Here is a 26,898-nt window from a genome sequence, read left to right as displayed (position 1 = left end):
TGACTTAATAATAGCAGATACAGGACTAAAATTTTGCAATCTCGATTTCCTGTCCAATATTATTTTCTTACCACAACATACTAGTAGTCATTTATGATCCATTCAAAGAGATATTTTTCATGGGCCATTTAAGACCATATGCTCAAAGGCTATTTCAAGACAAAAAAAAAAAGCAAAATGAAAGCTAGGAGAAATATACCAATCTACGCCACTCTACAAAACCTGATGCCCAAGTACAACTTGGGTACCCTTTTAGAAAGCAGCTACTGTTCCCCAGCTGCAGGAGAGCCCAAATGTGGGGCCTGGGCAGGTTCGGCCACTTACTGGTAAAAGGAAAGACCGGACTCCAAATCGTACTGGTACCGGAAGAATCAGAACAATTGTAATTCGCTATGCCAAAGCTGAACTTTATAAAGGGACTCAGTGATTTCTCAGACTATGTTACAAGAGATGAAAGCACAGTGTTCTAATTTTTAAAAAGCACATCATTGTTTGCATTCAATGAAATTCCTTTCAAAATCAACTTTCCACGTTCCAATTATATTCAACAACATTCTAGCTAACATTTCAGCTGCAATTCAAATTAACTAATGCCCAAAAGAGCCCTAATCGAAGTGGTTCTGAGCTCAATTGAATACAATCAAAGCTCATGAAATGAAGGGGGAAATGCTTATTTCATGCAAATTCTGCATATCACTCAGGCTTAATTTTACTGATAATATAAAGGTGGGACATTTTGAACATTACAGTGAATGAAACTTTTAAGCTGTGAGAGTTATTTTATAAAATGCTACCTCTGAAAAGCTGATTGCCAAACAGTATAAAAATGGTTTGAGGCATAAATGCCAAGTTCATTTCTATTTCACTTCAGAGGTAACTATCTTTCAAATCGCAACAGCTGGACTATTTAACACAATCTGGTGAATCAAAGTATAGTTCTTCTCTGGTCTCCCAGTGGGACGTCTGCATTAGTCTGTGGCAGCCATCCAACAAATGACGCACAGCCGGACGGTCTGAACTCTGTTTCATTTACAATAAAAATGGATAAAACCACAATCATATTTACCACCTTCAAGGACAGAAAACGGAAAGATTTAAATTTGTCTTTATAAAGTAGTTTCCTGGGAAAACTCCAAAGAGGAAGTTGGTTTTATATTTTCTCTAGTGTAAAAATACGAAGTCTTACTTTCTTTTTTTTTTTTAAAGCCCTTTACACAGTTACTACAGCAGTGAACAGTAGTGGCATTACGGCAGAGGTAGTTTTTATTGTTTCTTCTGGAAACACTGTTTTTCAAGAGCTTTTAATTTACTTGTCCAAAACTTCACAAAATAAAGTTTCAAACATAGGGTGAAACTTTCTATATTATTACCAATTCTAATATTCCTCTTAAATATAACGGAGGTAGAACAAAGCTCAATTCTTTTGACTTTGTGTATTTTTTTTTCTTTTTTGAACTCTGTTTTAGCTCTAAGAATATATTAGTTTGTCTTTGGGGTCTGCTTCTATTTGAGGGAAAAACAGATTTAATTTTTAACGATAAAAAATAACATTGGTAAACAACAGAACACCACCATGCTTGAAAATCTGACATCAGCCTTCTAGATGCTGATTTTTCCTTAAGATTAACAAGAATTCCTTTTTAACGCAGGTTAACAATGGCTGGGCAAAGGCCTCTGTGTCCACGCTCAGCAATGTTCTCTGGTTGAGTAACCGCAGCACAGGCATCCAGAGCACAGCTCCCCGCCAGATCACAATGCCACGCTACGAAGCCTCTCGCGTACGATGGACTGGGGACATTTACAGATTCCAAAATACACCGACATGAGGAGGCTCGGGAAACTGGACCATTCTCGCTGGCAAAAGCAATGCTGATAATGTGTGAACTACGACTGATTTTAGCTAGGCCAAAGATTTCTGAAATGTATGTGATACTTTTCTTGGGCTATTTTTTTTTTTTTTTTTTTTTTTTTGGCATTTTGTAATTCTGCACAACATTAAGTCACCATGGAAAATCCATTCAGATCCCAGCTATTAAAAGCTGAATGTTATTTACAAGAAATATTTTAAGAGAAAGTCTTCCACAAAATTCACCATATATAACAGTGGCTCCTTAAAAAAAGCTGCCGTGCACAAAATACTTGCATTTTCATTCTAAGTTTTCAAAATAATATTTTTAAAAATATTTCAAGTTTTTCTTTCAATTTACTATATGATATTCTTTAAAAATTTTCTTTTTTGGGAAGTCACAAAAAATCCGTTTGCTACTCTTCATATAGTTATGGTATAATAAAGTATATTTCAAATGAAATGCATTTATCAGGTTTCAGAAGTTAGGTCAGTTTATCAATAGATATGAAATGGAATTTAAGTTTTAGTCAGCTGCTTCTATTTGAATAAATAAAAAAACTCTCCTCTACTCCACTACATATGAATAAAAGGAAACATAAACACTGTAGAGACTATTGAAAAATGGTTTTAAAAAATACCCTACAAGGTACCAAAAGCAACTTGGTTCTCTATGCAGAAATAATGTATTTTATACAAAGTCTCTTAAAATCAGAGGTGCTTGCAACCCAAAGCAAATGTTAGAAGGCAATTAATTCTCTGAAGAATTGAGAATTACTCAGCAGCATCTTAACAGTAATTTTGAGATTTACTCAACAGCATTTTAACAGTCATTTTTACACTAGGTGTAATACATCCTCAACAATTAATCTGGAAGAAGTTGCTGTCTGCACAGCTACTCAGGACACTAGTAAGACAACACTGACAGGCTGATCTTTTGGGCGGTCCGCAGGATAACTCCTGGAGGGTGGGCGTGGGGGGCACTAAGTGAGGGGATCTCAACTTCCAGAACATCTAGTTGTTCTGCTAATTTTGTTGTTAAAACTTAATTGTCCATGTACAGGCGCACATGGAGAACCTTTGTAGTAGTGCTTTGCCAAACAGAGCTGTTTCCTGCAGTGTCAGTACACAATTCAGCAGCACTAAGATTACAGGTGAGTGCAGAGCAAATCCTTTAATTGTATAAGAGCATCAGATTAAGCAGTAATGTCCAAGCAGTTCATTCTGTTAGCTAGTAGTCTCTTCTCAGAAACAAATGTTTACAAAGTACAGGGAAGGTGCCCTCCCAACCCCCTTCCCCCTCCCAACCAGGCTCGTGGACAGAGGGACGGAAGGACACACACACACACACACACACACACACAAGAGAGAGAGAGGAGGTGATAAGGAAATGGTGGGGGCAGAAATAACAGGAAGAAAACCCACTCCTTTCCAACAAAGGGGCTAAAAGAACTTCCCTAGTCTCTATCTGAACAAAATGTTGACCCCAAACCTCTCTTAAGCAATGGCTAATATGGCCAATCAAATTAATTTCCAGCCAAAATCAATGTTTGAGAGAATAATTTTATGCCAAGTTTTCCTAAAAGTAAGTTAAGAATCTCAAATTTCTATTTGCTAAAATATTTCAAAAGCTCAGATTCTCCACCTCTAATCAAAAAATGCAGTATTTTTCAACTTCATTTTCCTACATTAGTTTCACACTGGAAATAATGAATAAAACTGAAGATATCAGTTAAAGGTCAAATAATGATAAAAATCAATCTTACTTTTAGTTCAAAACCTGAAAAGCAATTAGATTTTTTTTCTTTGATGGGAATGTTTGACTGGTCATACCAACCAAGAGACATCTAAAATTCATCTTTTATCAACTACACTTTGGTATTCAGATAATGGCCCAAACAAGATGAACTCTTACAAAAATAAATCTGTGTGGGGCCAAAAGTCACATATATTTATAGACACCATAGATGCAGAAATTAAATGCAAATTAAAATAAAAATGGTTTCACTGGAAACGAACATTTTTCTATTGAAATTGAAGTCCTATAATTGCTACATGGGTTTTTGTTCTTTAAATTCTTCTAGAGCAGAATGTGACCTGTTTTGACTCTCCAAACAAAAAAGCAAGCTAACTGCCTGTCAGGTGGTTAAAAAGGAAATTTAAAAGAGGTTGATAAAACTTACAGTTTTGGGGGGGATGTGGGGTGAAAAGAAGCATGATGAACTAGAGAAATTTTAATAAGAAGAGTCTCTAGCGATTGTGGCTTATAAGGATCTTTGAGAAACCAAAAGATGAGGGGACAAGGCTATGAAATCACCGTAAATCACACTGCAGTGGAACCCGAGGTCCCTATCAAATGGGTTCTCCCTTTTGAAGCAAGGTTTTACAGAAGTAATTAGATAAAATGAAAAATCATCTCTGAGGTTAACTACCTTGTTTTAGCTGTAACTGTTAGAAGGATCTTTGCCTTCTTCAAAGTAATTAATTAATTAATAGAAACAGTGAATATGGATGAACAAAGCTCAATTCAGACAAGCAGGGCCACCTCCAGCCAGATGAGACTGTTCCAGAGATGAAAAGCAAGATGGCAAGAACACGAGATACCCTTGAGCCTCTGTCTGACTGTGATGCAGACATATTTTAAGATCTCTTCACCTCTTTCTCCATACTGGAGGCCCACTCATTCTGCCTCTTTATAACAGAGATGTCCTAAAATGTGATGACCAATGGACAAACTCAAAGGAGCTAACTGGACCTCTCTCAAAAAAAGTGGATACAATAATAAAAATTATTTTGGGCTTTAGAATGTATGTTTTTAAAATAACTAGATTCACAGGTAGTGATTCACCTTTACATAATCATATTGGATTATTTAGTAAAGCACCCTTCTAATCCAATGATTAGGGTCAGATATTTTCAGGCTATTTGACTTTTGGGAATAAACTACGCTTCAGCATGTTTGAAATGTTCAACAAAATAAAAAATGTGCAAATGAAACTTATGTTGTAGACTAAACTAGTTTAGACTGATAGGCTAATTTCCAAAGTTTATTTTGCAGCGTGGTTCTTTGTTGTATATTTGGCATGAAAAATATTAAAATAATTTCTCTCCAATTATTCTTTAAGACTTTTTGCTAATTCTGATTGGCTCTCCTTTTCAGAACTCTTTGTTTTACTGGGTAACATTTTCCTCCCTTGACAAGAGACCTTTTAATTGCTTAGATTAGCCTGGGAAAGAGGATGAGAAAAGGAAGAGATTACACTACCTATGAGTATGCAGAGTCAGAGGAGCAGGATGTGAATAGGGCCAATGAAGCCATTTACTGCAGAATCATTCCTTCCTGTAGAAGCAATCTTATGGTCATTCCCTTTTCTCCCCTTCCTTAAGCTCTTAAGAAACCAACCACAGTGTGCTATGGTTCAAAAAGCATGGGCTTTGGAGACGGAATTTAAAAGGTTCAAAACCAATCTGACCCAACTATCAATTAGAAGCATAATTTGGGGCAAGCTGTTTACCTCACTGAGCCTCAGTTTTGTCATGTGTAAAATGGAGATAATGTCTGATCTATAGATTTGGGAGAACTAAAATAATACACTAAAGTACCTGGCTTAATAAATGTTAGTGAAACACAGTCACAGCAATAAAACATCACAGAAGCAAATTCCAAAATTCTCAACCCTCAAACTGGAAACTAGTTCAATACCTATAGTTTCCACCTATAATCAACATATACATCCTGCCTACCATTTCAGCACATTTCCTCTTCGATGGGTATTATGACTATATATTGATGAAGAGTAATAGAAAATATTACCTAAAAAACTCCACACACAAATGGAATGTTGTACTATTTTCCCTCCCAAATGGTTTTCCAATTTATTGTACCTGTATCAACAATATCAGACTTATGCATTGTTGATAATAGAGTTAACATGTTTCAGGTACCTCAAATAGGATTCAAATGGAAGACAAGTTCATTCACATAGAAGTATACTGGGTTTTCTTATTTATTGTTCAACTTATGTTTCTGTTTCTGAAATATTAATTTCCTAGTTATTTGTTAATCAATGCCCCAGCATGTATAATGTGAGACTAGTCAACCTAGCTGGAATGGAAGAAAAAGGGTTAGGCACCAACCAACTTCAGCTCGACTATACTGCAGGGCACTCTTCTGCACATGTGGTTGGGAGGCATGGCAAGTATTTATGTCACATTAAAAAATATATACATCTGCAGTGGTGGCAAATTGACAGCTATTTCCAAAAATTCAATCTACTTTGAAAAGCCGAAGTCATTTGGAATGTATGTTCAACAGATATTAATAGTAGTGATTACAGTGAGCCGCATCATCTTTGGATCAAAGTAAGTACTGACACTAGTTCTCTGATAGGACCAACAGAGTGGCGCTGCAGCAGCCTTTACTTCTCTCTCACTTTCTCCGTCCCAACATAAACAGATAAAAATAAAAGACTGCCCAGTTTATTTCCTCTGTGATCAGGTATTGCTAACTCAAATAGGGTCTAAAAGCCTTTGGGGCTATAGTGGCAGGGGTGAAATGAGTATGTTGACCCCCAAGAGTACCGCTCTGAAAGACAACAGTCATCTTGATTTGGATTTGTAAGTTCTGATGGCATATTTTAAAAATAATTATTTTACATTTCTGATTTTGTGTGTGTCTTACTGTAAATCTATACTGAGAGACATGTTGTAGGTAGAAAATATGTACTGATTTCCTGTTTCTTATCCTACCTGTGAACATCTTTACCAAGAGACCACATTTGTCAGGAATTACTGGTGTTTTAGAGCTGAAAGGGATTCGAGAGTGCCTCATCTACTGGCCTCAATTTTAGATTAAAAGAAACATAATAAAAACGTAACAAATAAAACATAATAAATAAAAACATAACAAAATACAGAGAGGTTAAATGACTTATCCAAGATCATCTGGCCCAGTCACTAACCCAGATGGACCAATATCTTAGCTTTTGTCCTTGACTGTCCATTATCTCAGCATTATAATTTTAATATAAGATTAAAAAGGAATATATTGAAATACTTTTTATACATTGCCTAATGTACATGACAACCCTATAAGGTAGGTGTTATTACCCTCAATTTACACATGAAAATACTAAGTCATAGATTAAATAACTTTCCCAAGGCCAACCTTTGTCTGATTGTGGAGCTCAAGTCCTGGAAATAACTGGATGTTGCTTGCCATCCTGTGCATATGAGGGAAGGCACTGATTTTAGGCTTTATTGTGTGATCATAGCTCACTGTAACCCTGAACTCCTGGGCCTAAGCAATCCTCCTCCCTCAGCCTCCTGAGCAGCTAGGACTCCAGGCCCAGCTAATTTCTAAATTTTTTTGTAGATACAGGGTATCACTATGTTACCCAGGCCTGTCTTGAACTCCTGGGCTCAAGCGATCCTCCTGCCTCAGCCCCTCAAAGTGCTGGGATTACAGACGTGAGACACCACACCTGGTCTACAGGATCTTATTGATGCAAATGTAAATCATTCTCATTTTTCCGACCCTGTGCAACTCTTGATTAGCCTATTTCCAGTTACCATAGCTGTCGGAAAGTGGTAATAGTTTCTTTGAAAAATTCTATAATTCTAGAATTTCCCCTTTTTTATATTGACCATCCCACTCATTGATCAGCCTGAATCAGTAAGTCTTACTATATTTCAACATTATCAGATTAATCTAGATCAACAGAAAGAACACAAAAGCAAAAAAGAGGTTTGCGTTGTTCATGTGTTGGCCAGCTCCTTACACGTCATGACAAAAAGGGAGATTATAAGCATAATTCCTAGCTGAATTATAACCAATCAGAATTAAAAAAATTCAAATTTGCTGTGAGATTTAAGATATGACTAGATAGTATATACTTATTAGAAATAATTAACAGGACACAAATGTTTTTAAAGCTATTATTAAAATAGAAACAATACATTAGGCTTCCCCAAGCCCTGATTATCTTTTCCTTTCTTTTTTTCCCCTTAAAAAATATCCTTGCTTTGTTTATACTAGTGACAAGAACATTAATTTTAATTAATCCTTATAATTAAGTATTAAAATTGTTTCTTGCTTTTTCACAGGGCCCTAGGAAATAAATCAGTATATCTCTGACTTTATAATTTACCAGACAGGAGTTACTTAATTATTTGGAATAGATGCACATGCTGATTTTAGGAATTTATTAAAAAGAACTTTTCTAGGGATAGCTTGATGCTTTTTAATTTTCTGGTGAGGTGAAGATCTTATGCAAAAAACATCTTTGTTTCTATCTTTACATTTAAAACCTTTCTTAGTAGACTGGCAAATGTTCCTGTCCATTTGAGGCCAAGTTAGCTTAGCTAAATATTTCTTTTCCAACTGAGTATTCTATTGTCTCTGATAACTTTTGTCTGGAGTAGGTGAAGAAGATAATGCAACTTTGAATTGAATGTAAATGATTCGTGACATTTAAGAAATGTTTTAAAAACCAAATAATCCAACAAAACCATCAACAAAAAAACCCCTACTATCTAGCTTATGTGTATATGAGACTGTTAAATAATGGCAGAATGCTGGTTAGTTGAGCATTAATTGAGGGAGTGAGCCATGAAGCTACTGGGGGATACCAGCGTACGAGGTGGAGGGTCGGCAAAAGCCAGGGGCCTAGGTGGAACAGCATGGGGCCAGCAAGGTCAAAGTGAAGGGCAGAAGGGAGGGTAGAGTGGTAGGGGCTGGGGCGGAGGGGGCGGGGGTGTTGGGGCAATAATGTGTACATTAGAGGCTACTGTGACTGGCATCCTCCCTTGACCTTGATTCCTGTCAAGAGCCAGCAGTGCTGCTCACCTGAAACGCTACGGTGGTGTCGCCACAGATCAAAGTAAAGGTATGCCTACTAGAGTACAAAGACGGTTTTAAAAAGCAAAGGAAACATTTCACTTTTTAATTACTGACCTGACTTCAAAGTGCTTTAAGGTAAGACAATGTGATTGCCTCTACCTTATGATTAGTATAATAGAGTGAACTTATTAGTCAAAGCCAGCCAGAAACAGCCCTGAAAATAACCCTTCTTGTTCCTGGCAGCTAGGCTAAGAAGTTTAACTTAACGTAGTTATATATAAGCTTGTAACTTCTAAGTTTTTACTTTTAAAGCTTACGTGTAGCTACATTAAGTTAAATTTCTTTTAGTCTTTAAAAGGTTTAAACATAAATGAATCAAGTATGCCTGTCTGGGAAGCAAATAATTACCCTACACATACACAAAATTCTCAGATTCACGTGGATAGTCTAATTGTACTTAAGAAACAGATTTTTCAAAAAGGCGCTCTTATTTGCTAAATGACTGTCAATATGAAAATACACGGCATTAGTTCTTTTAGCTAAAGAATGTCAAGAATTGAATAATCAAGCATTAGGTTACAAAATTTAAAAGTTAATACAGCAGCACACAGTATCTGTATTAGTACTTTAAGTAGATAAATTAAATTGAAATGTGTCTCTTAAGCAGTCATTGAACAAGCAAGATGAGAAATAAATTGAGCTTCACATCGGCCTTTATGGCATCTAACAACTGTGTCTGTCAACACATGGATCCTTTTCACTGTCAATTCAACACACATTTTGCAGACCTTGGGCCTGCAATTATTTCATTTCCTTTCTTGGAAATGTAATTTCCACTTACTTTTGGAGAATAAAAGGCAGACAAAGGGAGGAAAGAGTTGCAGTATTTTCTGATTAAGACTATCTGTGTAAAATGGTAAAGGAAAAAAATCTATACACACACACTGCAGCATTTATCAGAAACTAACTTGTCTCAGCCAAATTGCTTTTGTGTTTGGATATTGGTTCAAATGTAGCCAGACTGTTGATGTCAAATTAGGTGTTAAACAAATTTAATAGAAAAGATGAAGAATGAATATAGATCATCTTTCTGTAAGAACTGCTCAAATGACTCTAATCAAAAGAAAGGAAACACATGACCGCAGGAGAAAATGTGCTTTTAAACACAATGGAATTAGATAAAACTGTAAATCAGCAAAGAGGGCCATTCATTCCAAAAGAGGAAAAAAAAAAAGTTAATAGTACCAATGAGAGAAATGCAAGAGAGGAAGAAAATACCAGTCGGCAAAAATAGATCCAAATTGAATTTCAACTTCATTTGTCCAGGTTTCACCTTTTAAGCTAAGACAGCTAGAGCTACAAAAAAGGGGTTCTTTCTCTCTTGATAGAACAGGAAATCAGAGGTTTAATTAACCGTGATTACAATATTCGGCTGATCTGATTTGTCTCACCTCTTCCTTTTCTCTAAGTGACAAACTAGCTGACATCCTGGCAAGAGAACTAAAGCAAAACTGTAGACTAATTTCAAAAAGAGCTTGCCATTGTTATAAAACAAATTGATCCTCTACTGGGTCTGTCTGAAACACATTCAACAGCAGGATTAACTCTTTGACAATCAAAGTGCCACTTTGAAGTAAGACTATATAGACAACTCCTTAAATAGTATGTTTTCCTTCTTGGGAGAGAGCAATATTAGGCTCATCTTTAACTGAGGACCAGAAAATAAGGTTGTAAAAATGTACCCTTCAAAGTAGCCTCTGAAAAATCTAGTATCTTCTTCAGCTGTTCAGGAACCATTAAGAGGGATGATCGTAGCATTTAATCTTGAAAGACTGACTGTCTCCTGGTGGAGATTAAGTATCATCTAGGTCAACTCTTTATGTAGAAGAAGAACCTGATTACCAAACCAGTTTAAGGAAAGGAATTAATTCTCTTCATACATGGTATTTGCTTTAGATCCGAAATGAGATCTCTAAGCTACTACAGGAGCCGTGAATCAAAAGGTGGCTCATCAAATCAAAGAAGAATATATACTAGCTAGCCAAATGAAAATCTAAGAAACAAATCAAAGAAACACAGTCAGTCATTACAGATTCGTCTACACACTACTTAGTAAAGAGCATCATTACTTACTGAAATGTAACCTTGGAACTTGTGCATCCTTCCAATTTACGGGACCCTTCACCTGGCTCAGGTGTTGGGGGGGACGGGCTGTTGAATTCTGCCTCCAGAGTTTTCTTGTTCAAGGCTGTTTTTGTTACACTGGATACAGAACCCAACACTGGCATGGATTTGGACTCTGAGGTGGCTAATATCCCGGTTGGACCTTAAAACCAAACACATACCTCAAGTTTAATAATTCTGTACGATGCTTATTAATATGGTATTGAAAAACAGATTAGCTGAAAATCCTTCAAGAAGTGAAAGGGCCAAGTTTCTTAAAAATTTCAAGAGCATGCTGGAAAATGTTCCTATTGGAAATCTGCTCTGTTTTGGGTGGTGCTACTGCTTTTCAATGCACCAGAAGACCACGCTGAGAAATTGTGTACGGACATTTAAGAAACCACAAAATCCCGGGCCACAGTTCCCTCACTGACCAGAGTCCTTAGTAATACTGGAATTGTGAAAACTCTTTTCTTCTCAAAGAGTATGGCTTTCTGACAGCCCTACTTGAACCATTTCGTCTCTCAAGAGTTAATTCTTCCCCAAAACTCAGCCCTGCATTTTAAACAGAAAATGGAACAATGTCAAAAGGCTCTTTCTAAAAGGCCCATGAAGCCTTCTCAAGCATTAAACAGCTTTTACGAACATTTTCATTTTAATATGAATGAGAAGTAAGTGGATTTATTTCCTCTTAAAATACAGACACAGGATCATAAAAATTAAGTGGAAAAGAGTTTGGCTATTTACCTATTGGACTTTTCTGCTCTTTGGGATAGGATTTTAAAACTGTAACAGGGCTTGTTACTGAAATTATTGGCATATGAATCTAAAAATTCTGGGCACTGACGTTAAGCCCCATCATGACTTTTTTCCTAACTCTAGGTAGAAAGATTCTATCCTAGGCAGTTTTTTTCCTCGAAGTAAGATTCTAGATGTCTTTCTTGAAACTTCAGAAGGTATGCTTTTAAAACAGAGATTTATGAAATAAGTCACAAACATGCAAATTAAATAATTTCTAAAAGCGAAGTTAGACGATAACCTTGAAAGGTGTCACTCAGAAAAGCACAAAACTTGGGAGTCTCCTTATCCTCAGAAATGTCAGATCATCTCTCAAGATGGAAAGTGCTAGTGGGTACAATCCAAAATGCTAGCTAATCCCTGACCATTAATATTAAGCTTTGGAACGTTATTCTTACATTTGAATATGAATGTGTCTGATGTAATACAATAGCGAAACATATCGACTCTATAAATGAAGGTCTATTTGAAAAACTTACCTAAGAGGGACTGAAAAACTGTTCAGCCATTCTGTTAGATACCTCCTTAGCCTCACTCTATGTGGGAGACACAGAACCCCTCGGATCCAGTGGAAGACAGCATTAGTGTCTGCCTTCCTTATTTATTTCATCTATGCAGACAAGTTGGTGACATTACTGAATATTCTAGTTTTAAGGGTATTTTCTTCCTAGCTATGTTAAGCCTCATGTTTTATGGGGACATGGGAGTAAAGAGAAAGGCAGAAAGATCAAGAAATAAAGTTTCTGAAAATACAGATATGAAGCTGAATTCAAGATTTGCTACAGATCAGCTCTATTGTGCCCTTGGATAATTGTTGACTACAACACTAGACAGCTTTAAACAATCTGTCCTTGTAGGAAAGCAACTTGTTCTTGCAACTGACGCCAGTTAAAAAAAAGGGTGAGTAGTGAGCTGAGCCAGAGCTCTTATTTTTCTCATGTACAAAAAGGAATTTGGAAAAATGTACAGTGTTTAGGATTATTATTACTGTATCCTATTTAAGCCACCCAAAGTTCTCTAAGAAGCACTTGCTACTCTTTTAAATGCCAGTTGGGTAGGCCACAAGGTCAGGTAAAACAAGGGAACATCAGCTCGACTCATAAGAAAAATTCTAAGGAAAAGGGTTCATCCCTTGCTCCTGGGGGAAATACCCACTAACCTGGAATCGTGTTCTGCAAACCTCAGGCTGCCTCTCTTACGATACTTCCTGTCTCCATTTGTGACCTCCCGTTTGCTTTCCCATAAGCCTTTGTGCGCAGAGGAAAACCACCTTGGGGATTCAAGTACCTGAGGCACCAACCTGTCCAACTCCTCATCTCTGTCTTTTGACTCCCACCATGCAGCTGTGCTGTTTTAACTTCTTCCTTATTTTTTTCCCTTGGAATTTTCACTTTGTCACTCCATGAACTTTATATTAATAAAAAGATTCACATGGTAAATGCCTCTTCTAGTCTGATGCTAGACAAATGTTTGTACCACCTAAAAAATGGTGTGCTTTCTTTTTTAGATGATGAGAGTGTGTAAGTTTGTTTCCTCCCCTGCTCCCTCTCTCCTTTTTTTGCCTTGGCTATTAGGAAGCTCAAAGAAAATTTCTGCTCAATTACAAGGCACTCCCTCAGTATGTGTTTCCTCTCTACATCGTCAATGTCAGTTCTTATTTCTCTATGCATTTACTAATGGTTCTATTGAATACATATCTTTCATTCTAAGTTCCTTCAATATCAAACTGAATATCTATATATTGGTGAAATATAATAAATAAAATGAAAGATCCTCACCATGCCTATAAAATGTGTTCCTTTCTCTGCTCTTTGAAATATCCAAATTTCCATATTGACTAAAATGAAAATGTTTCCTTATTTCTTCCATCAAAACTCTGAAACAGTGAGTGTTGTACATGTTTGACCAAATTCATGAGTGAAATAAGAATGTTTCTGGAGAAACTAAAAGGTCAGTGACAAAACACAAAATGTAAATGAGAGAACACTAAAATGGCATTGACAAAGCCCTAAACAATGAAACCATGGAAAGGATGACTCAGCACTGATTAAGTCACAAAATGAGGAACAATTCATGCGGAGTCTGTGTAATGCTCGTAGAGCAATTCTAAGAAAAAAATATCTTGTGGCACATCTTTAATTTTCCAAGAGGTGGTTATTTTGCGTGGTAGGGAATCCTCACAGATTTTAATGGTAGAACCTCCAGACCAACTAAAAACTGAATGGTTGAATTTTTTACAAGAAGAAAACAAAGGTTTTACCTTTTTATAATAAAAGTTTGGTTGGTTTATGCTGCTTTTGGTTCAAGGAATCAATTTGCTCAATTGTTTGAGTAAATGTATATGTGTAAACTAGAGTTTGATTATCAAAAATCCATCTTTAATATTCTAGCAACTTAAATTTGGTCAACATTACTCAATGTTTTCCAGATTTAAACTGCTATGATGGACTGTTTGGAGCTGACCAAGCTGAGTCTACAAGATTCAGCCCATTAGCTATGGTTGCTGATTTATTTTGCTTTACAGTAGTTTTTTAAAGTCAGCCTCCTACCTGCCCACCAGGGAAAAAACCTCATAAAGGTTTCTGTTAATTCCTTATGGCCAGGCTGATGAAAACAACTGAGGACATACACAGTTAGTTCTGGAACAGATCTTGAGGCCTAATACATGCCTAACATGACATAAATACAAACTGTGAGCTCAAGACTTCTTCAGACAGCATATTATACTTGGTAACAGAGCTGGAATTTCTCACTCACTTGGTTCACAGGCAGAGATAATAAGCTAAATGGATATAATGAGTAAAGATGACTTCCCTGAATTTGTAACTGATATGTAATTACTACTACAACTACTAATTACTGTGTGCTTACTTTGTGCCAGACACAGTGCTAAGCATTTTTCATATAGAGACTGACTTACTCTCTAGAATAATTCTATGAAACAGTGCTTTTATTATTCTCATTTTATAGATGAAGAAATTGAGGCACAGAGAGGTTGAGTTAATTTGCCTAAGGGTAACCAGCTAGTATATGACAGAACTAGGATTCAAACTCAGATGATCTGGTCCCAGGGCCTGTACTTGAAGCTATATTGGCGCCAAAACCCACCCTGAATGTCTTTACACAGGGTATCTTGTATTAAACAATCAGATCTATAAATGCCTGATTGCCTTCAAATAAATAAACATACCAATAAATAAAGATGAATAAGAGTTCTTATGAGATATCCATAAATACCTTTGCCTATCCAATACTTCTCACTCACATTAAAAATAAATATTTTAATAATTTTTAAAAGATTATTTCATATTAAAAAAGGGACTTAAAGGAAGATGTTTCAGAGATGAAGAGTAGGACCGTGGAGAATTCAAACCAGCTTACTACTGCTATCTGCTTCTGCTGTCACCTTTCTGCGACGCAAAATCCTTTCTAACTCAGTTTCACTGTTTTCAGGGTCAAGGGATTTTAAGCTTCTTGAACTAGTGGATTTGTTAAGTGTCCCCTAAAGTGAAAACAAAACAAAAACAAAAAGGTTAATGTCTTAATACAATATACAAAAGAATATAAAAATCAAACCAACAAAGCATTACCAGATTTGAATGGAATTAAGAAATAAAACAAATTTTATATATATATATATATATATTTTTTAGTGCGTAATCTTCGACAACACAGAGTGCTGAATCATTGAGAAGATGCTACTGATGATGCAGATGCTAGCTTTCACATCGGAAGAACAGTAAAAGAACAACTCTTGATGAACTTACTACATGAAATCCAGCAGTGGGAAGGTACCTGCTAACGATGATTAAGACTCTGATGTGTGTTGACCGGGGAGGGGAGAAGAGAATGGATATGATAAACTCACCTTAGAAGGAAATCTTGATATGGCAGACACGAGCCACTAAACCCAAATCCTTGTGGCACTGAAAAATGTGTGGCTGATTCTTCAGAGAAAGTGACCCTGCTGGCTGCAGGCCTGATGTCAGTGGTGTCATGGCTGCCAAAGGAGGCACATGATGCTCTCCAGTGGCCTAGCCAAAGGGCTGCACTGAGCACACCTTGATTTCAGTGTGAAAGAAGAAAGTTATAATCACACGCAGAGGCAAACAAGGGTCGGGCCTCTTAATGCCAGATTCCTAACAGAGGAGGCAGTGAATGTATTTTCCAGGGCCCAGAAGGCACTGAAGGAGACAAGAGATGCTATGAAGCTGTATTCATGCTGAAACTGACACTGGCTTTCAAGAAGACAGAAAGACCCATGCGGTGGTTCCCTGCCGTGGCTCCTCTAAGAAGTATGTTATGGAGGGAGAGCTGTGGTTTTCCATCTCTGTTACTAGTTGAGTGTTGGAACAGAATACTGGGTGATGTGCTTTTTCTCAATTATATGTAAGAATTTAATACATATATTAAATTCATACACATTCATAAATTCATATATAAATTCAACATTACAAGTTTTTTTTTCCCCCATAAGGAATGCTATTTCTTTGAAATGGTCCTCCTCAACTATGCCACAGGCTTGGGTAGTGGTTGAGGGGGAAGCCAGGAGAACTATAATCTTTTGATCAGAAGAAATAAGAACCTCAAGTCTGGTATAACTCACCAGACTTCATGCCAGAGTCAGAAGGCAGCTTTTGTCCACTAAGGCTAATAACCTCACCAGCCTTTGTAATGGCTGAACTCACTAAGGGCTTGTCTTAATCCTGCTCCCTCCCCGCTGCCAACTTCCTGAAGGCTTCTAAGAATTCTACTGGCTATAAATGGTAACCCATGTTTCTTCTTTAGTCTATAAAATAAGTTACTTACAAAATCAGATGGTTACAAATCTCACATGGTATATGCTATGTTGTTTTGTTTAGAAAAGTTTCTTTCCCCCTAACTGCTTAAAGTTATAGAAAAGCAGCCTGTTGTCATGGGGGATATTGACTAACAAGATTAGGAGATTGTATTACTTTGCTGTCAGCTGCCTAATCAACTGATGTGCAAAATACTCAGATAAGGCTCATATTTCAATCAGGCATATGATATTTTTTCCCCTGAATGTACCTCTTTTTGCTTTTCATTTATTGCAAAAATCCATAAAATATATTAAAAGAAATATTGCATCACATGTAACACTTTAATAGATTTTACAATTAAAAAATGAGATGATTTGGTTTCTTTAACATTACAGATCTGTATCTACTTACTCATGGAATAGTCACAAAGTGAAGTATGGCTGACACCGATGACTTCTTCAGCTATTAACATGAGTTGTAAAACTATTACATTGTTTGAATGTCAAGGATACTCTGTTTTTCCCAATGGTTGGAGTTAATTCAAGAAAAAAGTGTAGGCGTATACACACATACATATATACCTTTCAAGAACATCCTTTTTTGATGAATTTATCTTTCACAATATTCTCTAGTTTTTCACTTGGATAACAGCATTATTTCCCCAAATCCCTGGCTGTAGTAAGCTACCCAGCCATACCTGATACCGAAGTTCTAAGCTTTGAATCCCAAACTTCTTTCTCCATTTACTGACAGAGGTGGTTGATTCAACTAATATATGAGTAAACCTTAAATACAGAGGCAATAATGGAGGAAAGAAAGATTTCTGTATGACTCTGAAAGAAAGATTTCTGCATGATGCTCAACTAATAAAATACCAAGATTATCTTAGTTACCTATTTACAGGTAAGAGAATTCAAACTCAGTGATCCTCAGCTTCTGGGTCAGGTCGCACAATAAGTCAGTGATGAGGCTGGACCTAGAACTTACATCTTCCAACAATCTTAGCCTCCATGCTAATTAATTGTTCATAATACTGATTAATCTAATTCTCAGATGGCAAAATTAACTGTTCAACAATTTCTAGGTATTTTGAAAAACTGAGAATGTTTGAAAAAGACCCATAAGAGAATTTCTAAAAGCGGCTTTTCGTTTCTTTGATTTATAGCCAATTGAAATTGAGAAGAGACTTTTAGATTAATTTGTATCAATTTATTCTTCAGAAATCACCATTGCCACTGAGAGTGGCTTTTATTTCTTTCTTTTAGAGACAGGGTCTTGATCTGTCTCCCAGACTGGAGTGCAGTGGCATGATCATAGCTCACTGTAACCTCAAACTCCTGGCCTCAAGCAATCCTCCCACGTTGGGCCTCCCAAAGCGCAGGGATTTACAGGCATGAGCCACTGCACCCAGCCTACAGTGGCTTTTAAATGACTGGAGTGACTCAAGATGTCTAATTTTCTATGCCTCAGAACCTTGTGTGACTATGAAAAATGGACTATATACATACTATCCACAAAATATACAGCTTTAAAAATTAAGTGTAAGTCGGTTTGGAAAAATGAGTTCAGTCAACACTGAGACTTTAAAAATTGGCTTGAAAATTGTACAATTCAAAACATAGAGAAGGGTCTTCCAACTCCCCCAAACCAGAGACTGGTTTTCTACATGTGCACTAACTCAGCAGAAGGCCAAATTTCTTTCTAAGTCTTACAATTTGGGTCACGTTTCATTTCAGCAAATATACCCCACACTGAGCTTCTTCCTGGTTTCTGTTCTACGATAGATCTAAATACAGTGTTCTTGGTATCTCCTGGTACAGGTGCTGGCTTTCCACTTCAGTACACAACTGTAGGCTTTTCGTGTTCGTTCATATTTGTTTTTTGCATGCCACGATTGTGAGGTTGGCATCATGTGCTTTACTGGGTACTAACTTTGATAATCCAAATAATCTGAACTTTAGCAAGAAGCACCAATAAAGATCCATCTGTTTGGCAAATTGAGCTGGGGGCTGTTTCTTTCTCTCTCTCCCTTTCTCCCTCCCCTCCCCTCCTCCACCCTCCCCTACAAGAATAGGTAAGATTTCTTGGCCCCAGGTGATTTTCTAGTTATAAATGGTCCATTCTCCCACAGAGAAACTAGGTGCCATGTGATAAAGGAAAAGTAGGAGAGAGGATCATGAGTTTCACTTTTTAAAAAATACTTAATGCAAAGAAATAATATTGTCAGAATAATAACTGTTGGTGATACATTAATGCCAGATAAGGCAGAGAGATCTAATGACAGATCCAGGGAAAGAAGGATGGGGGCAATTTGCAGGAAAAGAAGAATATTTTAAAAATGTTTATAATTTGTAAATTAGTTCAAATTTCTCTCCTTGAAGTGGGACAAAATTATGGTGAATATGATATTTATGCTGTAATTTACTAAACTTGCTACCATCCAGCATTACCAGGGAATGGGATATCTTGGACAATCACATATTATCATATGCATTTCATATAGATGTCTGATTTTTGAAATAAACCTAATTTTTAAAAAGTCAAACTCAATGTGGTTTACTGTTTCACTGATGATCAGGACTGTGCCACAGGGAACATCTTTATGGACATGAATTAGCATTATAATGCAGAGACAACAAAGCAGCTGTCATAGGAAGTTCTCCGTAAGGGAACACTGGGTAACAAAATTTTCCCATCAAAGAATCCACTGGATAATAACCACATATTGTTTCAGTGGTTTTAATACTTTATTCTGTAGGTAGACCACCACTGTTAACCAGTAACATACCTCTCTTCAGTGCTAATCCCACTCACTTAAAACTAAAGCAAACTAATTAAGCCATTCTGAGTTAAGTCTACTGTTTAAAGACATGCTTGATGAAAATAATCTTGTTTACCACAATTATGTGGATGTCTACATGCAATGCATAATTAGCACAGTAACAAGAGACATGGGAGTATTTAGTCCTATACCTCCGCCCCCACGTGTGTTGACTTACCACGCATAATAACTGGGACCATAACAGGATCTGAGAATAGAACTCTTAGTATCTGAAACATTTTCTAAGTGGGGCGTTTGTCTCTGACAGCAATTGTTGGAGAGGGTAGTAGCCATGCATTCTGATGGCAAAAGCTCACACTTTGGAAAGCGGAAGTATGACTAGGGAGGGACATGAAGCACGCTCGCCAACGGATAAGAATTACCTTTAGAAAATGAAATTAGTAACATATAGAAAGGGCCTCTTATTTTATTCTCCAATTTATCATTGAATAATTGTTTCAACTGTGAGCAAAGGCAGATCGGGACCCTGATACTAACATATTTGGGTAGGAGCTCAGATTTATGTTTAGGTGTCAAGAATTCCACTTTCATGCCTCAAAGTAAAGCACTACTCATCTCTTATATTTCTGTTATTCAGAAATGTGTACAGATTCTTGCGTATGGCCAGACACTTGATCTTTAAGCTGTAATGCCAGGATTGGAGGACAAGAACAGGAAACAATGACTTTGGTGAAAGTGTAACCATTCTTTCAGAATAGAAACAGCAAAGTGTTATTTGATACACTATTAACACAAATGATCGAGGAGCCCGAAACTACAATCAAGTAAACTGACAAAAGACATGCAGCTAATTGTAAATGGGAATAAAACATACCAAAAATAATTATTCATAAATACACACATTTTAAATATATTCTCCTTTCATTTCCCCAATAACTAAACAATAAACTGAGATCTATTCTTACCAGTATTCCTTTTAGTTCATTCACTGCACTTTCAGAGGCTTTTGAAGATTCTGGCTACAATTTTAAAAAGAAAACAATTACTAATTCGGTTTTAAAATACCAAACAATGATGTTTACATGGCAAAGTACTGGTAGCTTATACTGGTGATATGTATGACTATATATTTTTAAATTTTTATTTATTTATTTTTTTGAGACAGAGTCTCCCTCTGTTGCCTGGGCTAGAATGCAGTGGCATCATTATAGCTCACTGCAACCTCAAACTCCTGGGCTCAAGTGCTCCTCCTGCCTCAGCCTCCCAAGCAGCTGGGCTTACAGGTACACACCACCACACCCAGCTAATTTTTCTTTTTTCTTTTCTTTTTTCGTAGAGATGGTGTCTTGCTCTTGCTCAGGCTGTTCTCGAACTCCTGACCTCAAGTGATCCTCCCACCTCAGCCTCCCAAAGTGCTAGGATTACAGGTGTGAGCCACCACACCTGGCCATATATATATTTTTAAAATTAATTCTATGTCTTAAGATTCTGAAAAAATATTAGCCATGTTAGTCCTCCCAAGTGGCAGTTAAACAGAAAATTAGAAGTTATATTCAAAGCAAAAGGAAGCATGCTAACATCTAAATACAATTTTGTTGCCTCTCGGTTATCATCAGATAGAAAAGATTTGGTAAACACTAGATTTCAAAGATCTGATTCCAAATTATTCAGAGCTCTTTATAATGAACTGTTTCCACTTGCACTGCTGGACTCTACCAGCAAGCAAGGACTAGGGAGAAGGCAGCGGAGAGCGCAAGCAAGCGGCAGGGCAGAAAACCTCTCTCAGCTCCACCAGCTCTAGGTGGAGGTCAGCTTACAGGGGCCTGACGCCCTAGCACGTCTTGCTTGATGAATTCCACAACAGGACTAGAGTTGGGAAACCTGGCACCAGCTAAGAACCTGGCTTATGGGAGAATATTAGCATAGTTGGCTGCCAGAGCAGGAAAGGGCCTCGGAAGGGGTGGAGTCCAATCATTACGTCATCTTAGCAGGAGACTTAGAAAGGCAGCATTTGAGTCAGGTGTCTTGAGTACAACCCCAGTTCTGTTTTGGCTGTACCATGAACAAAATAATCTGAAATAAAATTCTGGTAAGATACGCCTGTCCCACGATATCTAACAATTTCAGTGGATCCCCCAACTGATTCCCAATTTAATGGAGGGAAAATTTAGAGGCCCTCATGAAAAAGAAGTTCAGGAAAGACTTCTGATCTCCCCCGGTACCACCTCCTTTCACAAGGATGGAGATGAAGAGAAAACTTCCAAGACATTAGTGCAGGAGCTCCTGGAGCATCTCACTCCTGGAAAAAAGGTAAGGCTATACATTCTCTCTCATCAAAAAATGGGAGTTGATCAACAACAACCTATAATCCTTGCCTCTCAAAAGAGAATAAAAGAATAAGATCTCATTTGAATTTTTAAAAATGGAAGCAGAAGTGAGAGAGGTCTGCTGCTCATGTACAAATCGGACTAAGGCATTCAGCTTTCATAGCCCAGGTTTTCCGTGTGATATACGTGCCCTCAGTGCCAGTCAGAAGCTCTAAGACACTAATTCCAACCACGCCGCCACCGACACCACCACTAAGGAATTTCGAAAATATGCAGTTAAATTAGTATTCTCGAAGCAGGCTTCCCTTCTGCAGGTCAACTGTTCAGCTGACAAGCTGTGATATTTGAGCAAATACCCAAAATGCTGCCATGCCGTGCAGGCTGCCCTCTGACTGCACACGCCTTTTGAAGCCTGGACGGCACATTCTCATAACCTGTGACATTTCAGGAAAGCCATGATGGTCCTGGGAGAAGACGTGTGCCCTCAAGCATGCAGTGGCCACAGGCCTTAAAGGTTACTGACCAGGTCATTCAGCACTACGTCTACACAGTTCAATGATTACCAGCAAAAACCCAGTGGTCCACTGGTCCTTGTTCAGTTGGATCCCAGATTTTGAATTGACATTAAATAATGTATAACTGTTGGAAGAGTCATGAGAAGAAAGAAAAAGCACAAAGTGATACTCTGAAAATGAAAGTACATACTGAACACTGATTGCTTACAATTTAAGAAGTACTCAACATCCTTCTTTCTAAACCAATTTTGTTTCTTTGTGGCACTGCATTTTCTTCCAGTAACAGTTTGGTTTTGCTTATTCTTTCCATAATCGTGGTGATGTGAAAGTCATAAAAATGTATTCTTTTTCAAAGGTGGCACTCAGACCTTGCATTTTAAAGTGTTTTCATACTTTATTCCATTTTATCCTGACAACAATCCCACCGGTCAGATGGCAGGTGCTGTCCCCATTTTGAAGAGAAGAACGTACGGGAAAGCTGGGTGACAGTGCCAGGGTCTGACTCCAACAACAGGGCTCTTCCCTCACCTGCCAGACACCGGCACTGGAACAGCTGTACCAGATCATTCTACACACTCAGCCTCTCCTCCAGTTTTACGTTCTGTCCTTTACTTCAAAAACTGCTTTCTGATCATTGGCACAAGACTGAACTACTTTACACAGATGGCCAGAGCTTCTGTTTCACTAGACGTAAATCTACCCTCAGAGATGAGTATCGTGTCTCTCTTTCCAACTCACTTTCCACGTACAGCCCATGCCAGGGCCCCTCCCGCCTTGCCTGGCTGTCTGGCCTGCCTGTGACAGACAAAGTGGCAACTTCAGAAAGCCCATCGGAGTCTGCACTGAACAGTCATAAACCCAGGGGACATTTAAGCTGTTGAAGACGGGAATTCTTGAGAGGAATAAAGAGCCAAACCATAAAATTTGGTGAAAAAGGAGGAGGAGGGGGAGAACGAGGAGGAGGAGGAAGAAGAGGAGGAGGAGGAGGAGGAAGAGGAGAAGGAGAGGGACAACCAATCTGTTCACACCTAATCAGAGTGAAGAAAGAAACAATATTTTTCAAGGAAAATGTCAGAACCTATTATTGGGTTTATGTAAATGTAATAGATACACAAAGGGAGGAGAGAAATACTGAACTAGACTCTAAGTGCCCCGACAGACCCTGGACACAGCTGATGGTATATATGTGTACAAAATTTTCTCCTTGAAATGACCTGGAATACTTTTGTAAAATTAATGAAAAACAATCATATAAATCTCACTATTTTTCAAAAGTTGTGTTAGTTCTGTTCTGTTGTTATTATGTGATTCCCCCCATTAAACAGAAGCTTCAGGAAGGCAAGGGTTTTTGTCTATTTTGTTTATTGCTTTATCCCTGGTGCCTAAAACGGTATCTGGCACATAAAAGATAATAGAACTATACAAAAGAGCTGGGAATCAAAGAAAAGAAAGAGTGTAACAACTGTTATTTGTTGGTACAACAGTTAGTATCAATGTCTTTCTCAAAGAGATGACAACACCCTGCAAATAACGTGGCTTACTTTCTATACTGATTTAGGTTCACCATGGGTCAGAGTCTTCTTAAAACAGGCTTATATGGAAGTAAAAGCTTTTATAACACATTAGCCTTATCCTAAGACTTGACAGCTCTGATGTACTTTTCACCAAACTTCAAATTTTTACATTTAAAAAAGGGAATATCAAGGAAGGAGAAAACGTTAGCCACTCCGTACCTTTGCCTTCGGTCTGGCTGTCTGATTAACCGGTCTGAGATGAACTCCCTTTTTAATTCTATCCATCATCTCTTCAACTGCTTGCCTCTTTAGATCCGTGACTTCTTCAGCTGTTCAAAGAACACATAAATAAATCACCTTATGTTACAAGAAAACGGCTACTTCCTATTTTGGGTGACTTAGAAAGGTCATATTGTGTGATTAATCACAGTTATGTTTCAGACAGAGTTGTGGAACACCAATAATTTACCAAGGTTAAGAGCTACCACGTAGCAACATATTTTTAAAAAATAAAGGATGTAATAAAAAAATGAAAGTATAAAAACTTGCAGGATGGAAGTCAATATTGTCTCACCTATGTTAAACAAAGTAGATTTTGTTCATTTGTCAACATGAATTTCTCCAGGTCTTTAAAAATTCAACCCTGTACCCAATCCCAAATATTCATTCATCTTTTATCTCAAAAATGTTTTTATAACTTACAGTACATCCTTTGTTAAATCAGTCCAAAGAAGAAATAACTACCAAAAACTCATTTGCGAAAAATCAAAGAGATGTTTTCATTTTTGGAATAAATCCACAGTCTAAAGAGGAGCAGAAAATAAACAGAATCTATTTTTAAATTGCCATCTTTTGTTTAGGAGTCAAGTGGAAAGGAAACATTGAAGCAAATCTTTTTCAAGTCTCTTAAAATTGTCAATGTTACAAGAAAAACATACATCTAGAAGTAATTGCAATTAAGTAATTAAATTTGATTTAAAAATGTCAACTATCTATTGTCTAATCTTTGCACGATTTTGCTGCAAAATAAATGAAGCTGTTGAGATGTATACCATTTAGATAAATGCATCTGAAGTGAACGTAAATGTATTGATCAAAATAGTGAAATCTGTCTCTCTTGCAGAATAGCTTGACCAAAGCACAGAACCATTTTGGAACGTTTATCACCATCAGTGCAGTTCTAGATTTTGTGTTTACCTCCATCTAACTGCAGCTGATTTATTTACATTTAAATATCTCATAAGGACCATCCGATTAGTATCTCTAATAGACTCTACATTACCTGGCATACGGTGGGCACTCATCAAGGATCCACTGACTGACTTCTGTAGCTGTGGCTTTAAATGGCTATTAATATTTTTACTGTTTGAGTAGAAATTACTAAACCCCAAAAGGCTGGCTTCTAAAGGGAGGCAATCACAACTATATCCCCAAGCTATTTAGCTCTAGTGTCAGGCTTTTCGCTAAGGAGGGCTAAATCATTGCTTTTTTTTCCCTGCGACATGACCAGACTCCACTCTAACCCCGGGTAGCCATTCCTCTTGTGGAAGTGCTTAAGGGAACTACAAAGAGAGTTCAGAAGTTTCCATCATCCTCACGTCTACAGCTCCACCATGATGGACACTGCTACATTCACTATATAACCTAGGTTTTCGATAAAGACCTAACTTCAAATAGAGTTTTGTCACCTCGGAAGCCACTGAAATGCTGGGAATTTAAATTTCTCAATATCCAAATAACATTTTTTCAGATCCAGAAGTTACATAAGTATCTTTTGCCAGGCAATATGGGAAAGAAACATGGTCACCAAAGTTAGAACTCGTCCACCAGTAAATGAAAGATGGCAAAACTGAGGGTTGATCAACCGTGTGCTCTCAAGTAGCATTTTCTTGGGCAGTGTCTCCTAATAGCTCACAAACATCAAGGGGGGAAAGATAAATAAATTACCACGGGCAGAAATCCATTCATTCATTCACTCACTCGATACATGAATATCTATTGTGCACTACACAGTGCTTTGCTCACCCTATTCAAGAGCAGAGGAGATAAAACCCAGATCTTCCATTCAAGTACCTGGTATGGTTGTGGGATTTATTACCGGGAATTTAGAAAATACGTTCAAAAACATTTGATTATTCAGAAAGGCTGCCATTTTGAGGCTAGGAAGAGCTGCGTGGCAGTAGGAACACCGCCTACAAACGGATTAGCACTCTGTAAGGAATGACTGAAACCCAATTAAATGCACCATACAAAAACTAATTAAGGCAGACAGATGGAGAATTATGGTCAACACCATTCAAATCTGCCACAGCATCTAACATAGCAGGAATTTAAAGTAGTTTCTTATATTTGCTTGCCAGAATCATAGTGATAATTCAGAGAAGTGCCACTATCTGTATTGTACACAGATTATAAACCAGGCTTTAATTTCTCAGTCTTTTTCAAATGTAAAGGCTTAATTGGTTTTAAGGAAAAGAAATCACTCTTATCAGATTCCCTACTCAGGCAACACTAGGTTAGCTACACAAGCTTTCTCTCTCACCAACCCTGTTTTTGAATCAGCAAAAAGCAATCTATATGAACTTCTAAACTATTAAGCAGTTCTAATAAATCTGCAAGAATCACCTACTGAGAGCTCATGGTATGTTTTGTAATTCTTTCTGCAATCACACAGTTGGTAATTGTCTCACAAAAGCATGTAATCAGGGGGACAATAGAAATATGCAGGATACTGGAGATCACAGAAAAGGGACAAATGAAGACAACAGGTCTAATGTTATTGAACTACCACAGGAAAACAAAATCAAATGTTCTTTGAGTTAGTGCTTCAAGGTCAGTCTTGGATCAGAAAGCTACATGTAATTAATTGGGGCTTAAATTTTAAGACCCACTTGAAAAATAAGTTAGTTCCTCAAAAAAAAAAAAAAAGACCCACAGACAAAACCATCACCTTATTATTCAATAAAACCCTCTGCTATTACCTAGAAAAACTAAAATGAATTTCTAAATTCCATAGGATTACTCTTCCCTTTCACTAACTTTTTCTCATAAAGGCATTTTAAAAAATCTTGTGCCACCGTGATGTACAAAATCTCTAAAGAACACATTATGGTTGAATAAGTTCAAATTTGACGTAAGGTCGTAAAGTTAAGGAAATGTCCTTAACTATAATAACTGTAAAAGCCTGCTGAATAAAGACTTCCTTTGTCCCTCCAAAAGGGTGGCTGCTACCTTGTCCATTTTTTTAGCTAACCCATTTTGAGTATTTTTGTGCTGGATACTACTCTAAACACTTTTTATGTTGTAAGACTCATTAATTCTCACAACAACC

General features: G+C 37.3%; 1 protein-coding gene across 1 annotated transcript in view; it reads right to left on the bottom strand.

Moving 5' to 3' along the window:
- SHTN1 (shootin 1) overlaps positions 1-26,898 on the bottom strand; it is a 112,210-nt gene that overhangs the window by 5,663 nt on the left and 79,649 nt on the right. The window contains exons 12-15 of the mRNA XM_012642390.1: positions 23,787-23,896; positions 20,177-20,230; positions 15,030-15,150; positions 10,821-11,013 (exon numbers count right to left, since the gene is read on the bottom strand). Coding sequence (XP_012497844.1) covers positions 10,821-11,013; positions 15,030-15,150; positions 20,177-20,230; positions 23,787-23,896 — 478 coding nt within the window. The remainder of the gene's footprint in view (positions 1-10,820; positions 11,014-15,029; positions 15,151-20,176; positions 20,231-23,786; positions 23,897-26,898) is intronic.

This window comes from Propithecus coquereli, unplaced genomic scaffold (genome assembly GCF_000956105.1).
Source record: "Propithecus coquereli isolate 6110/MARCELLA unplaced genomic scaffold, Pcoq_1.0 Scaffold179, whole genome shotgun sequence".
NCBI lineage: Eukaryota > Metazoa > Chordata > Mammalia > Primates > Indriidae > Propithecus > Propithecus coquereli.
Note: the sequence above shows the minus strand (reverse complement) of the source record. Positions and strands in the feature narration are given on the sequence as shown.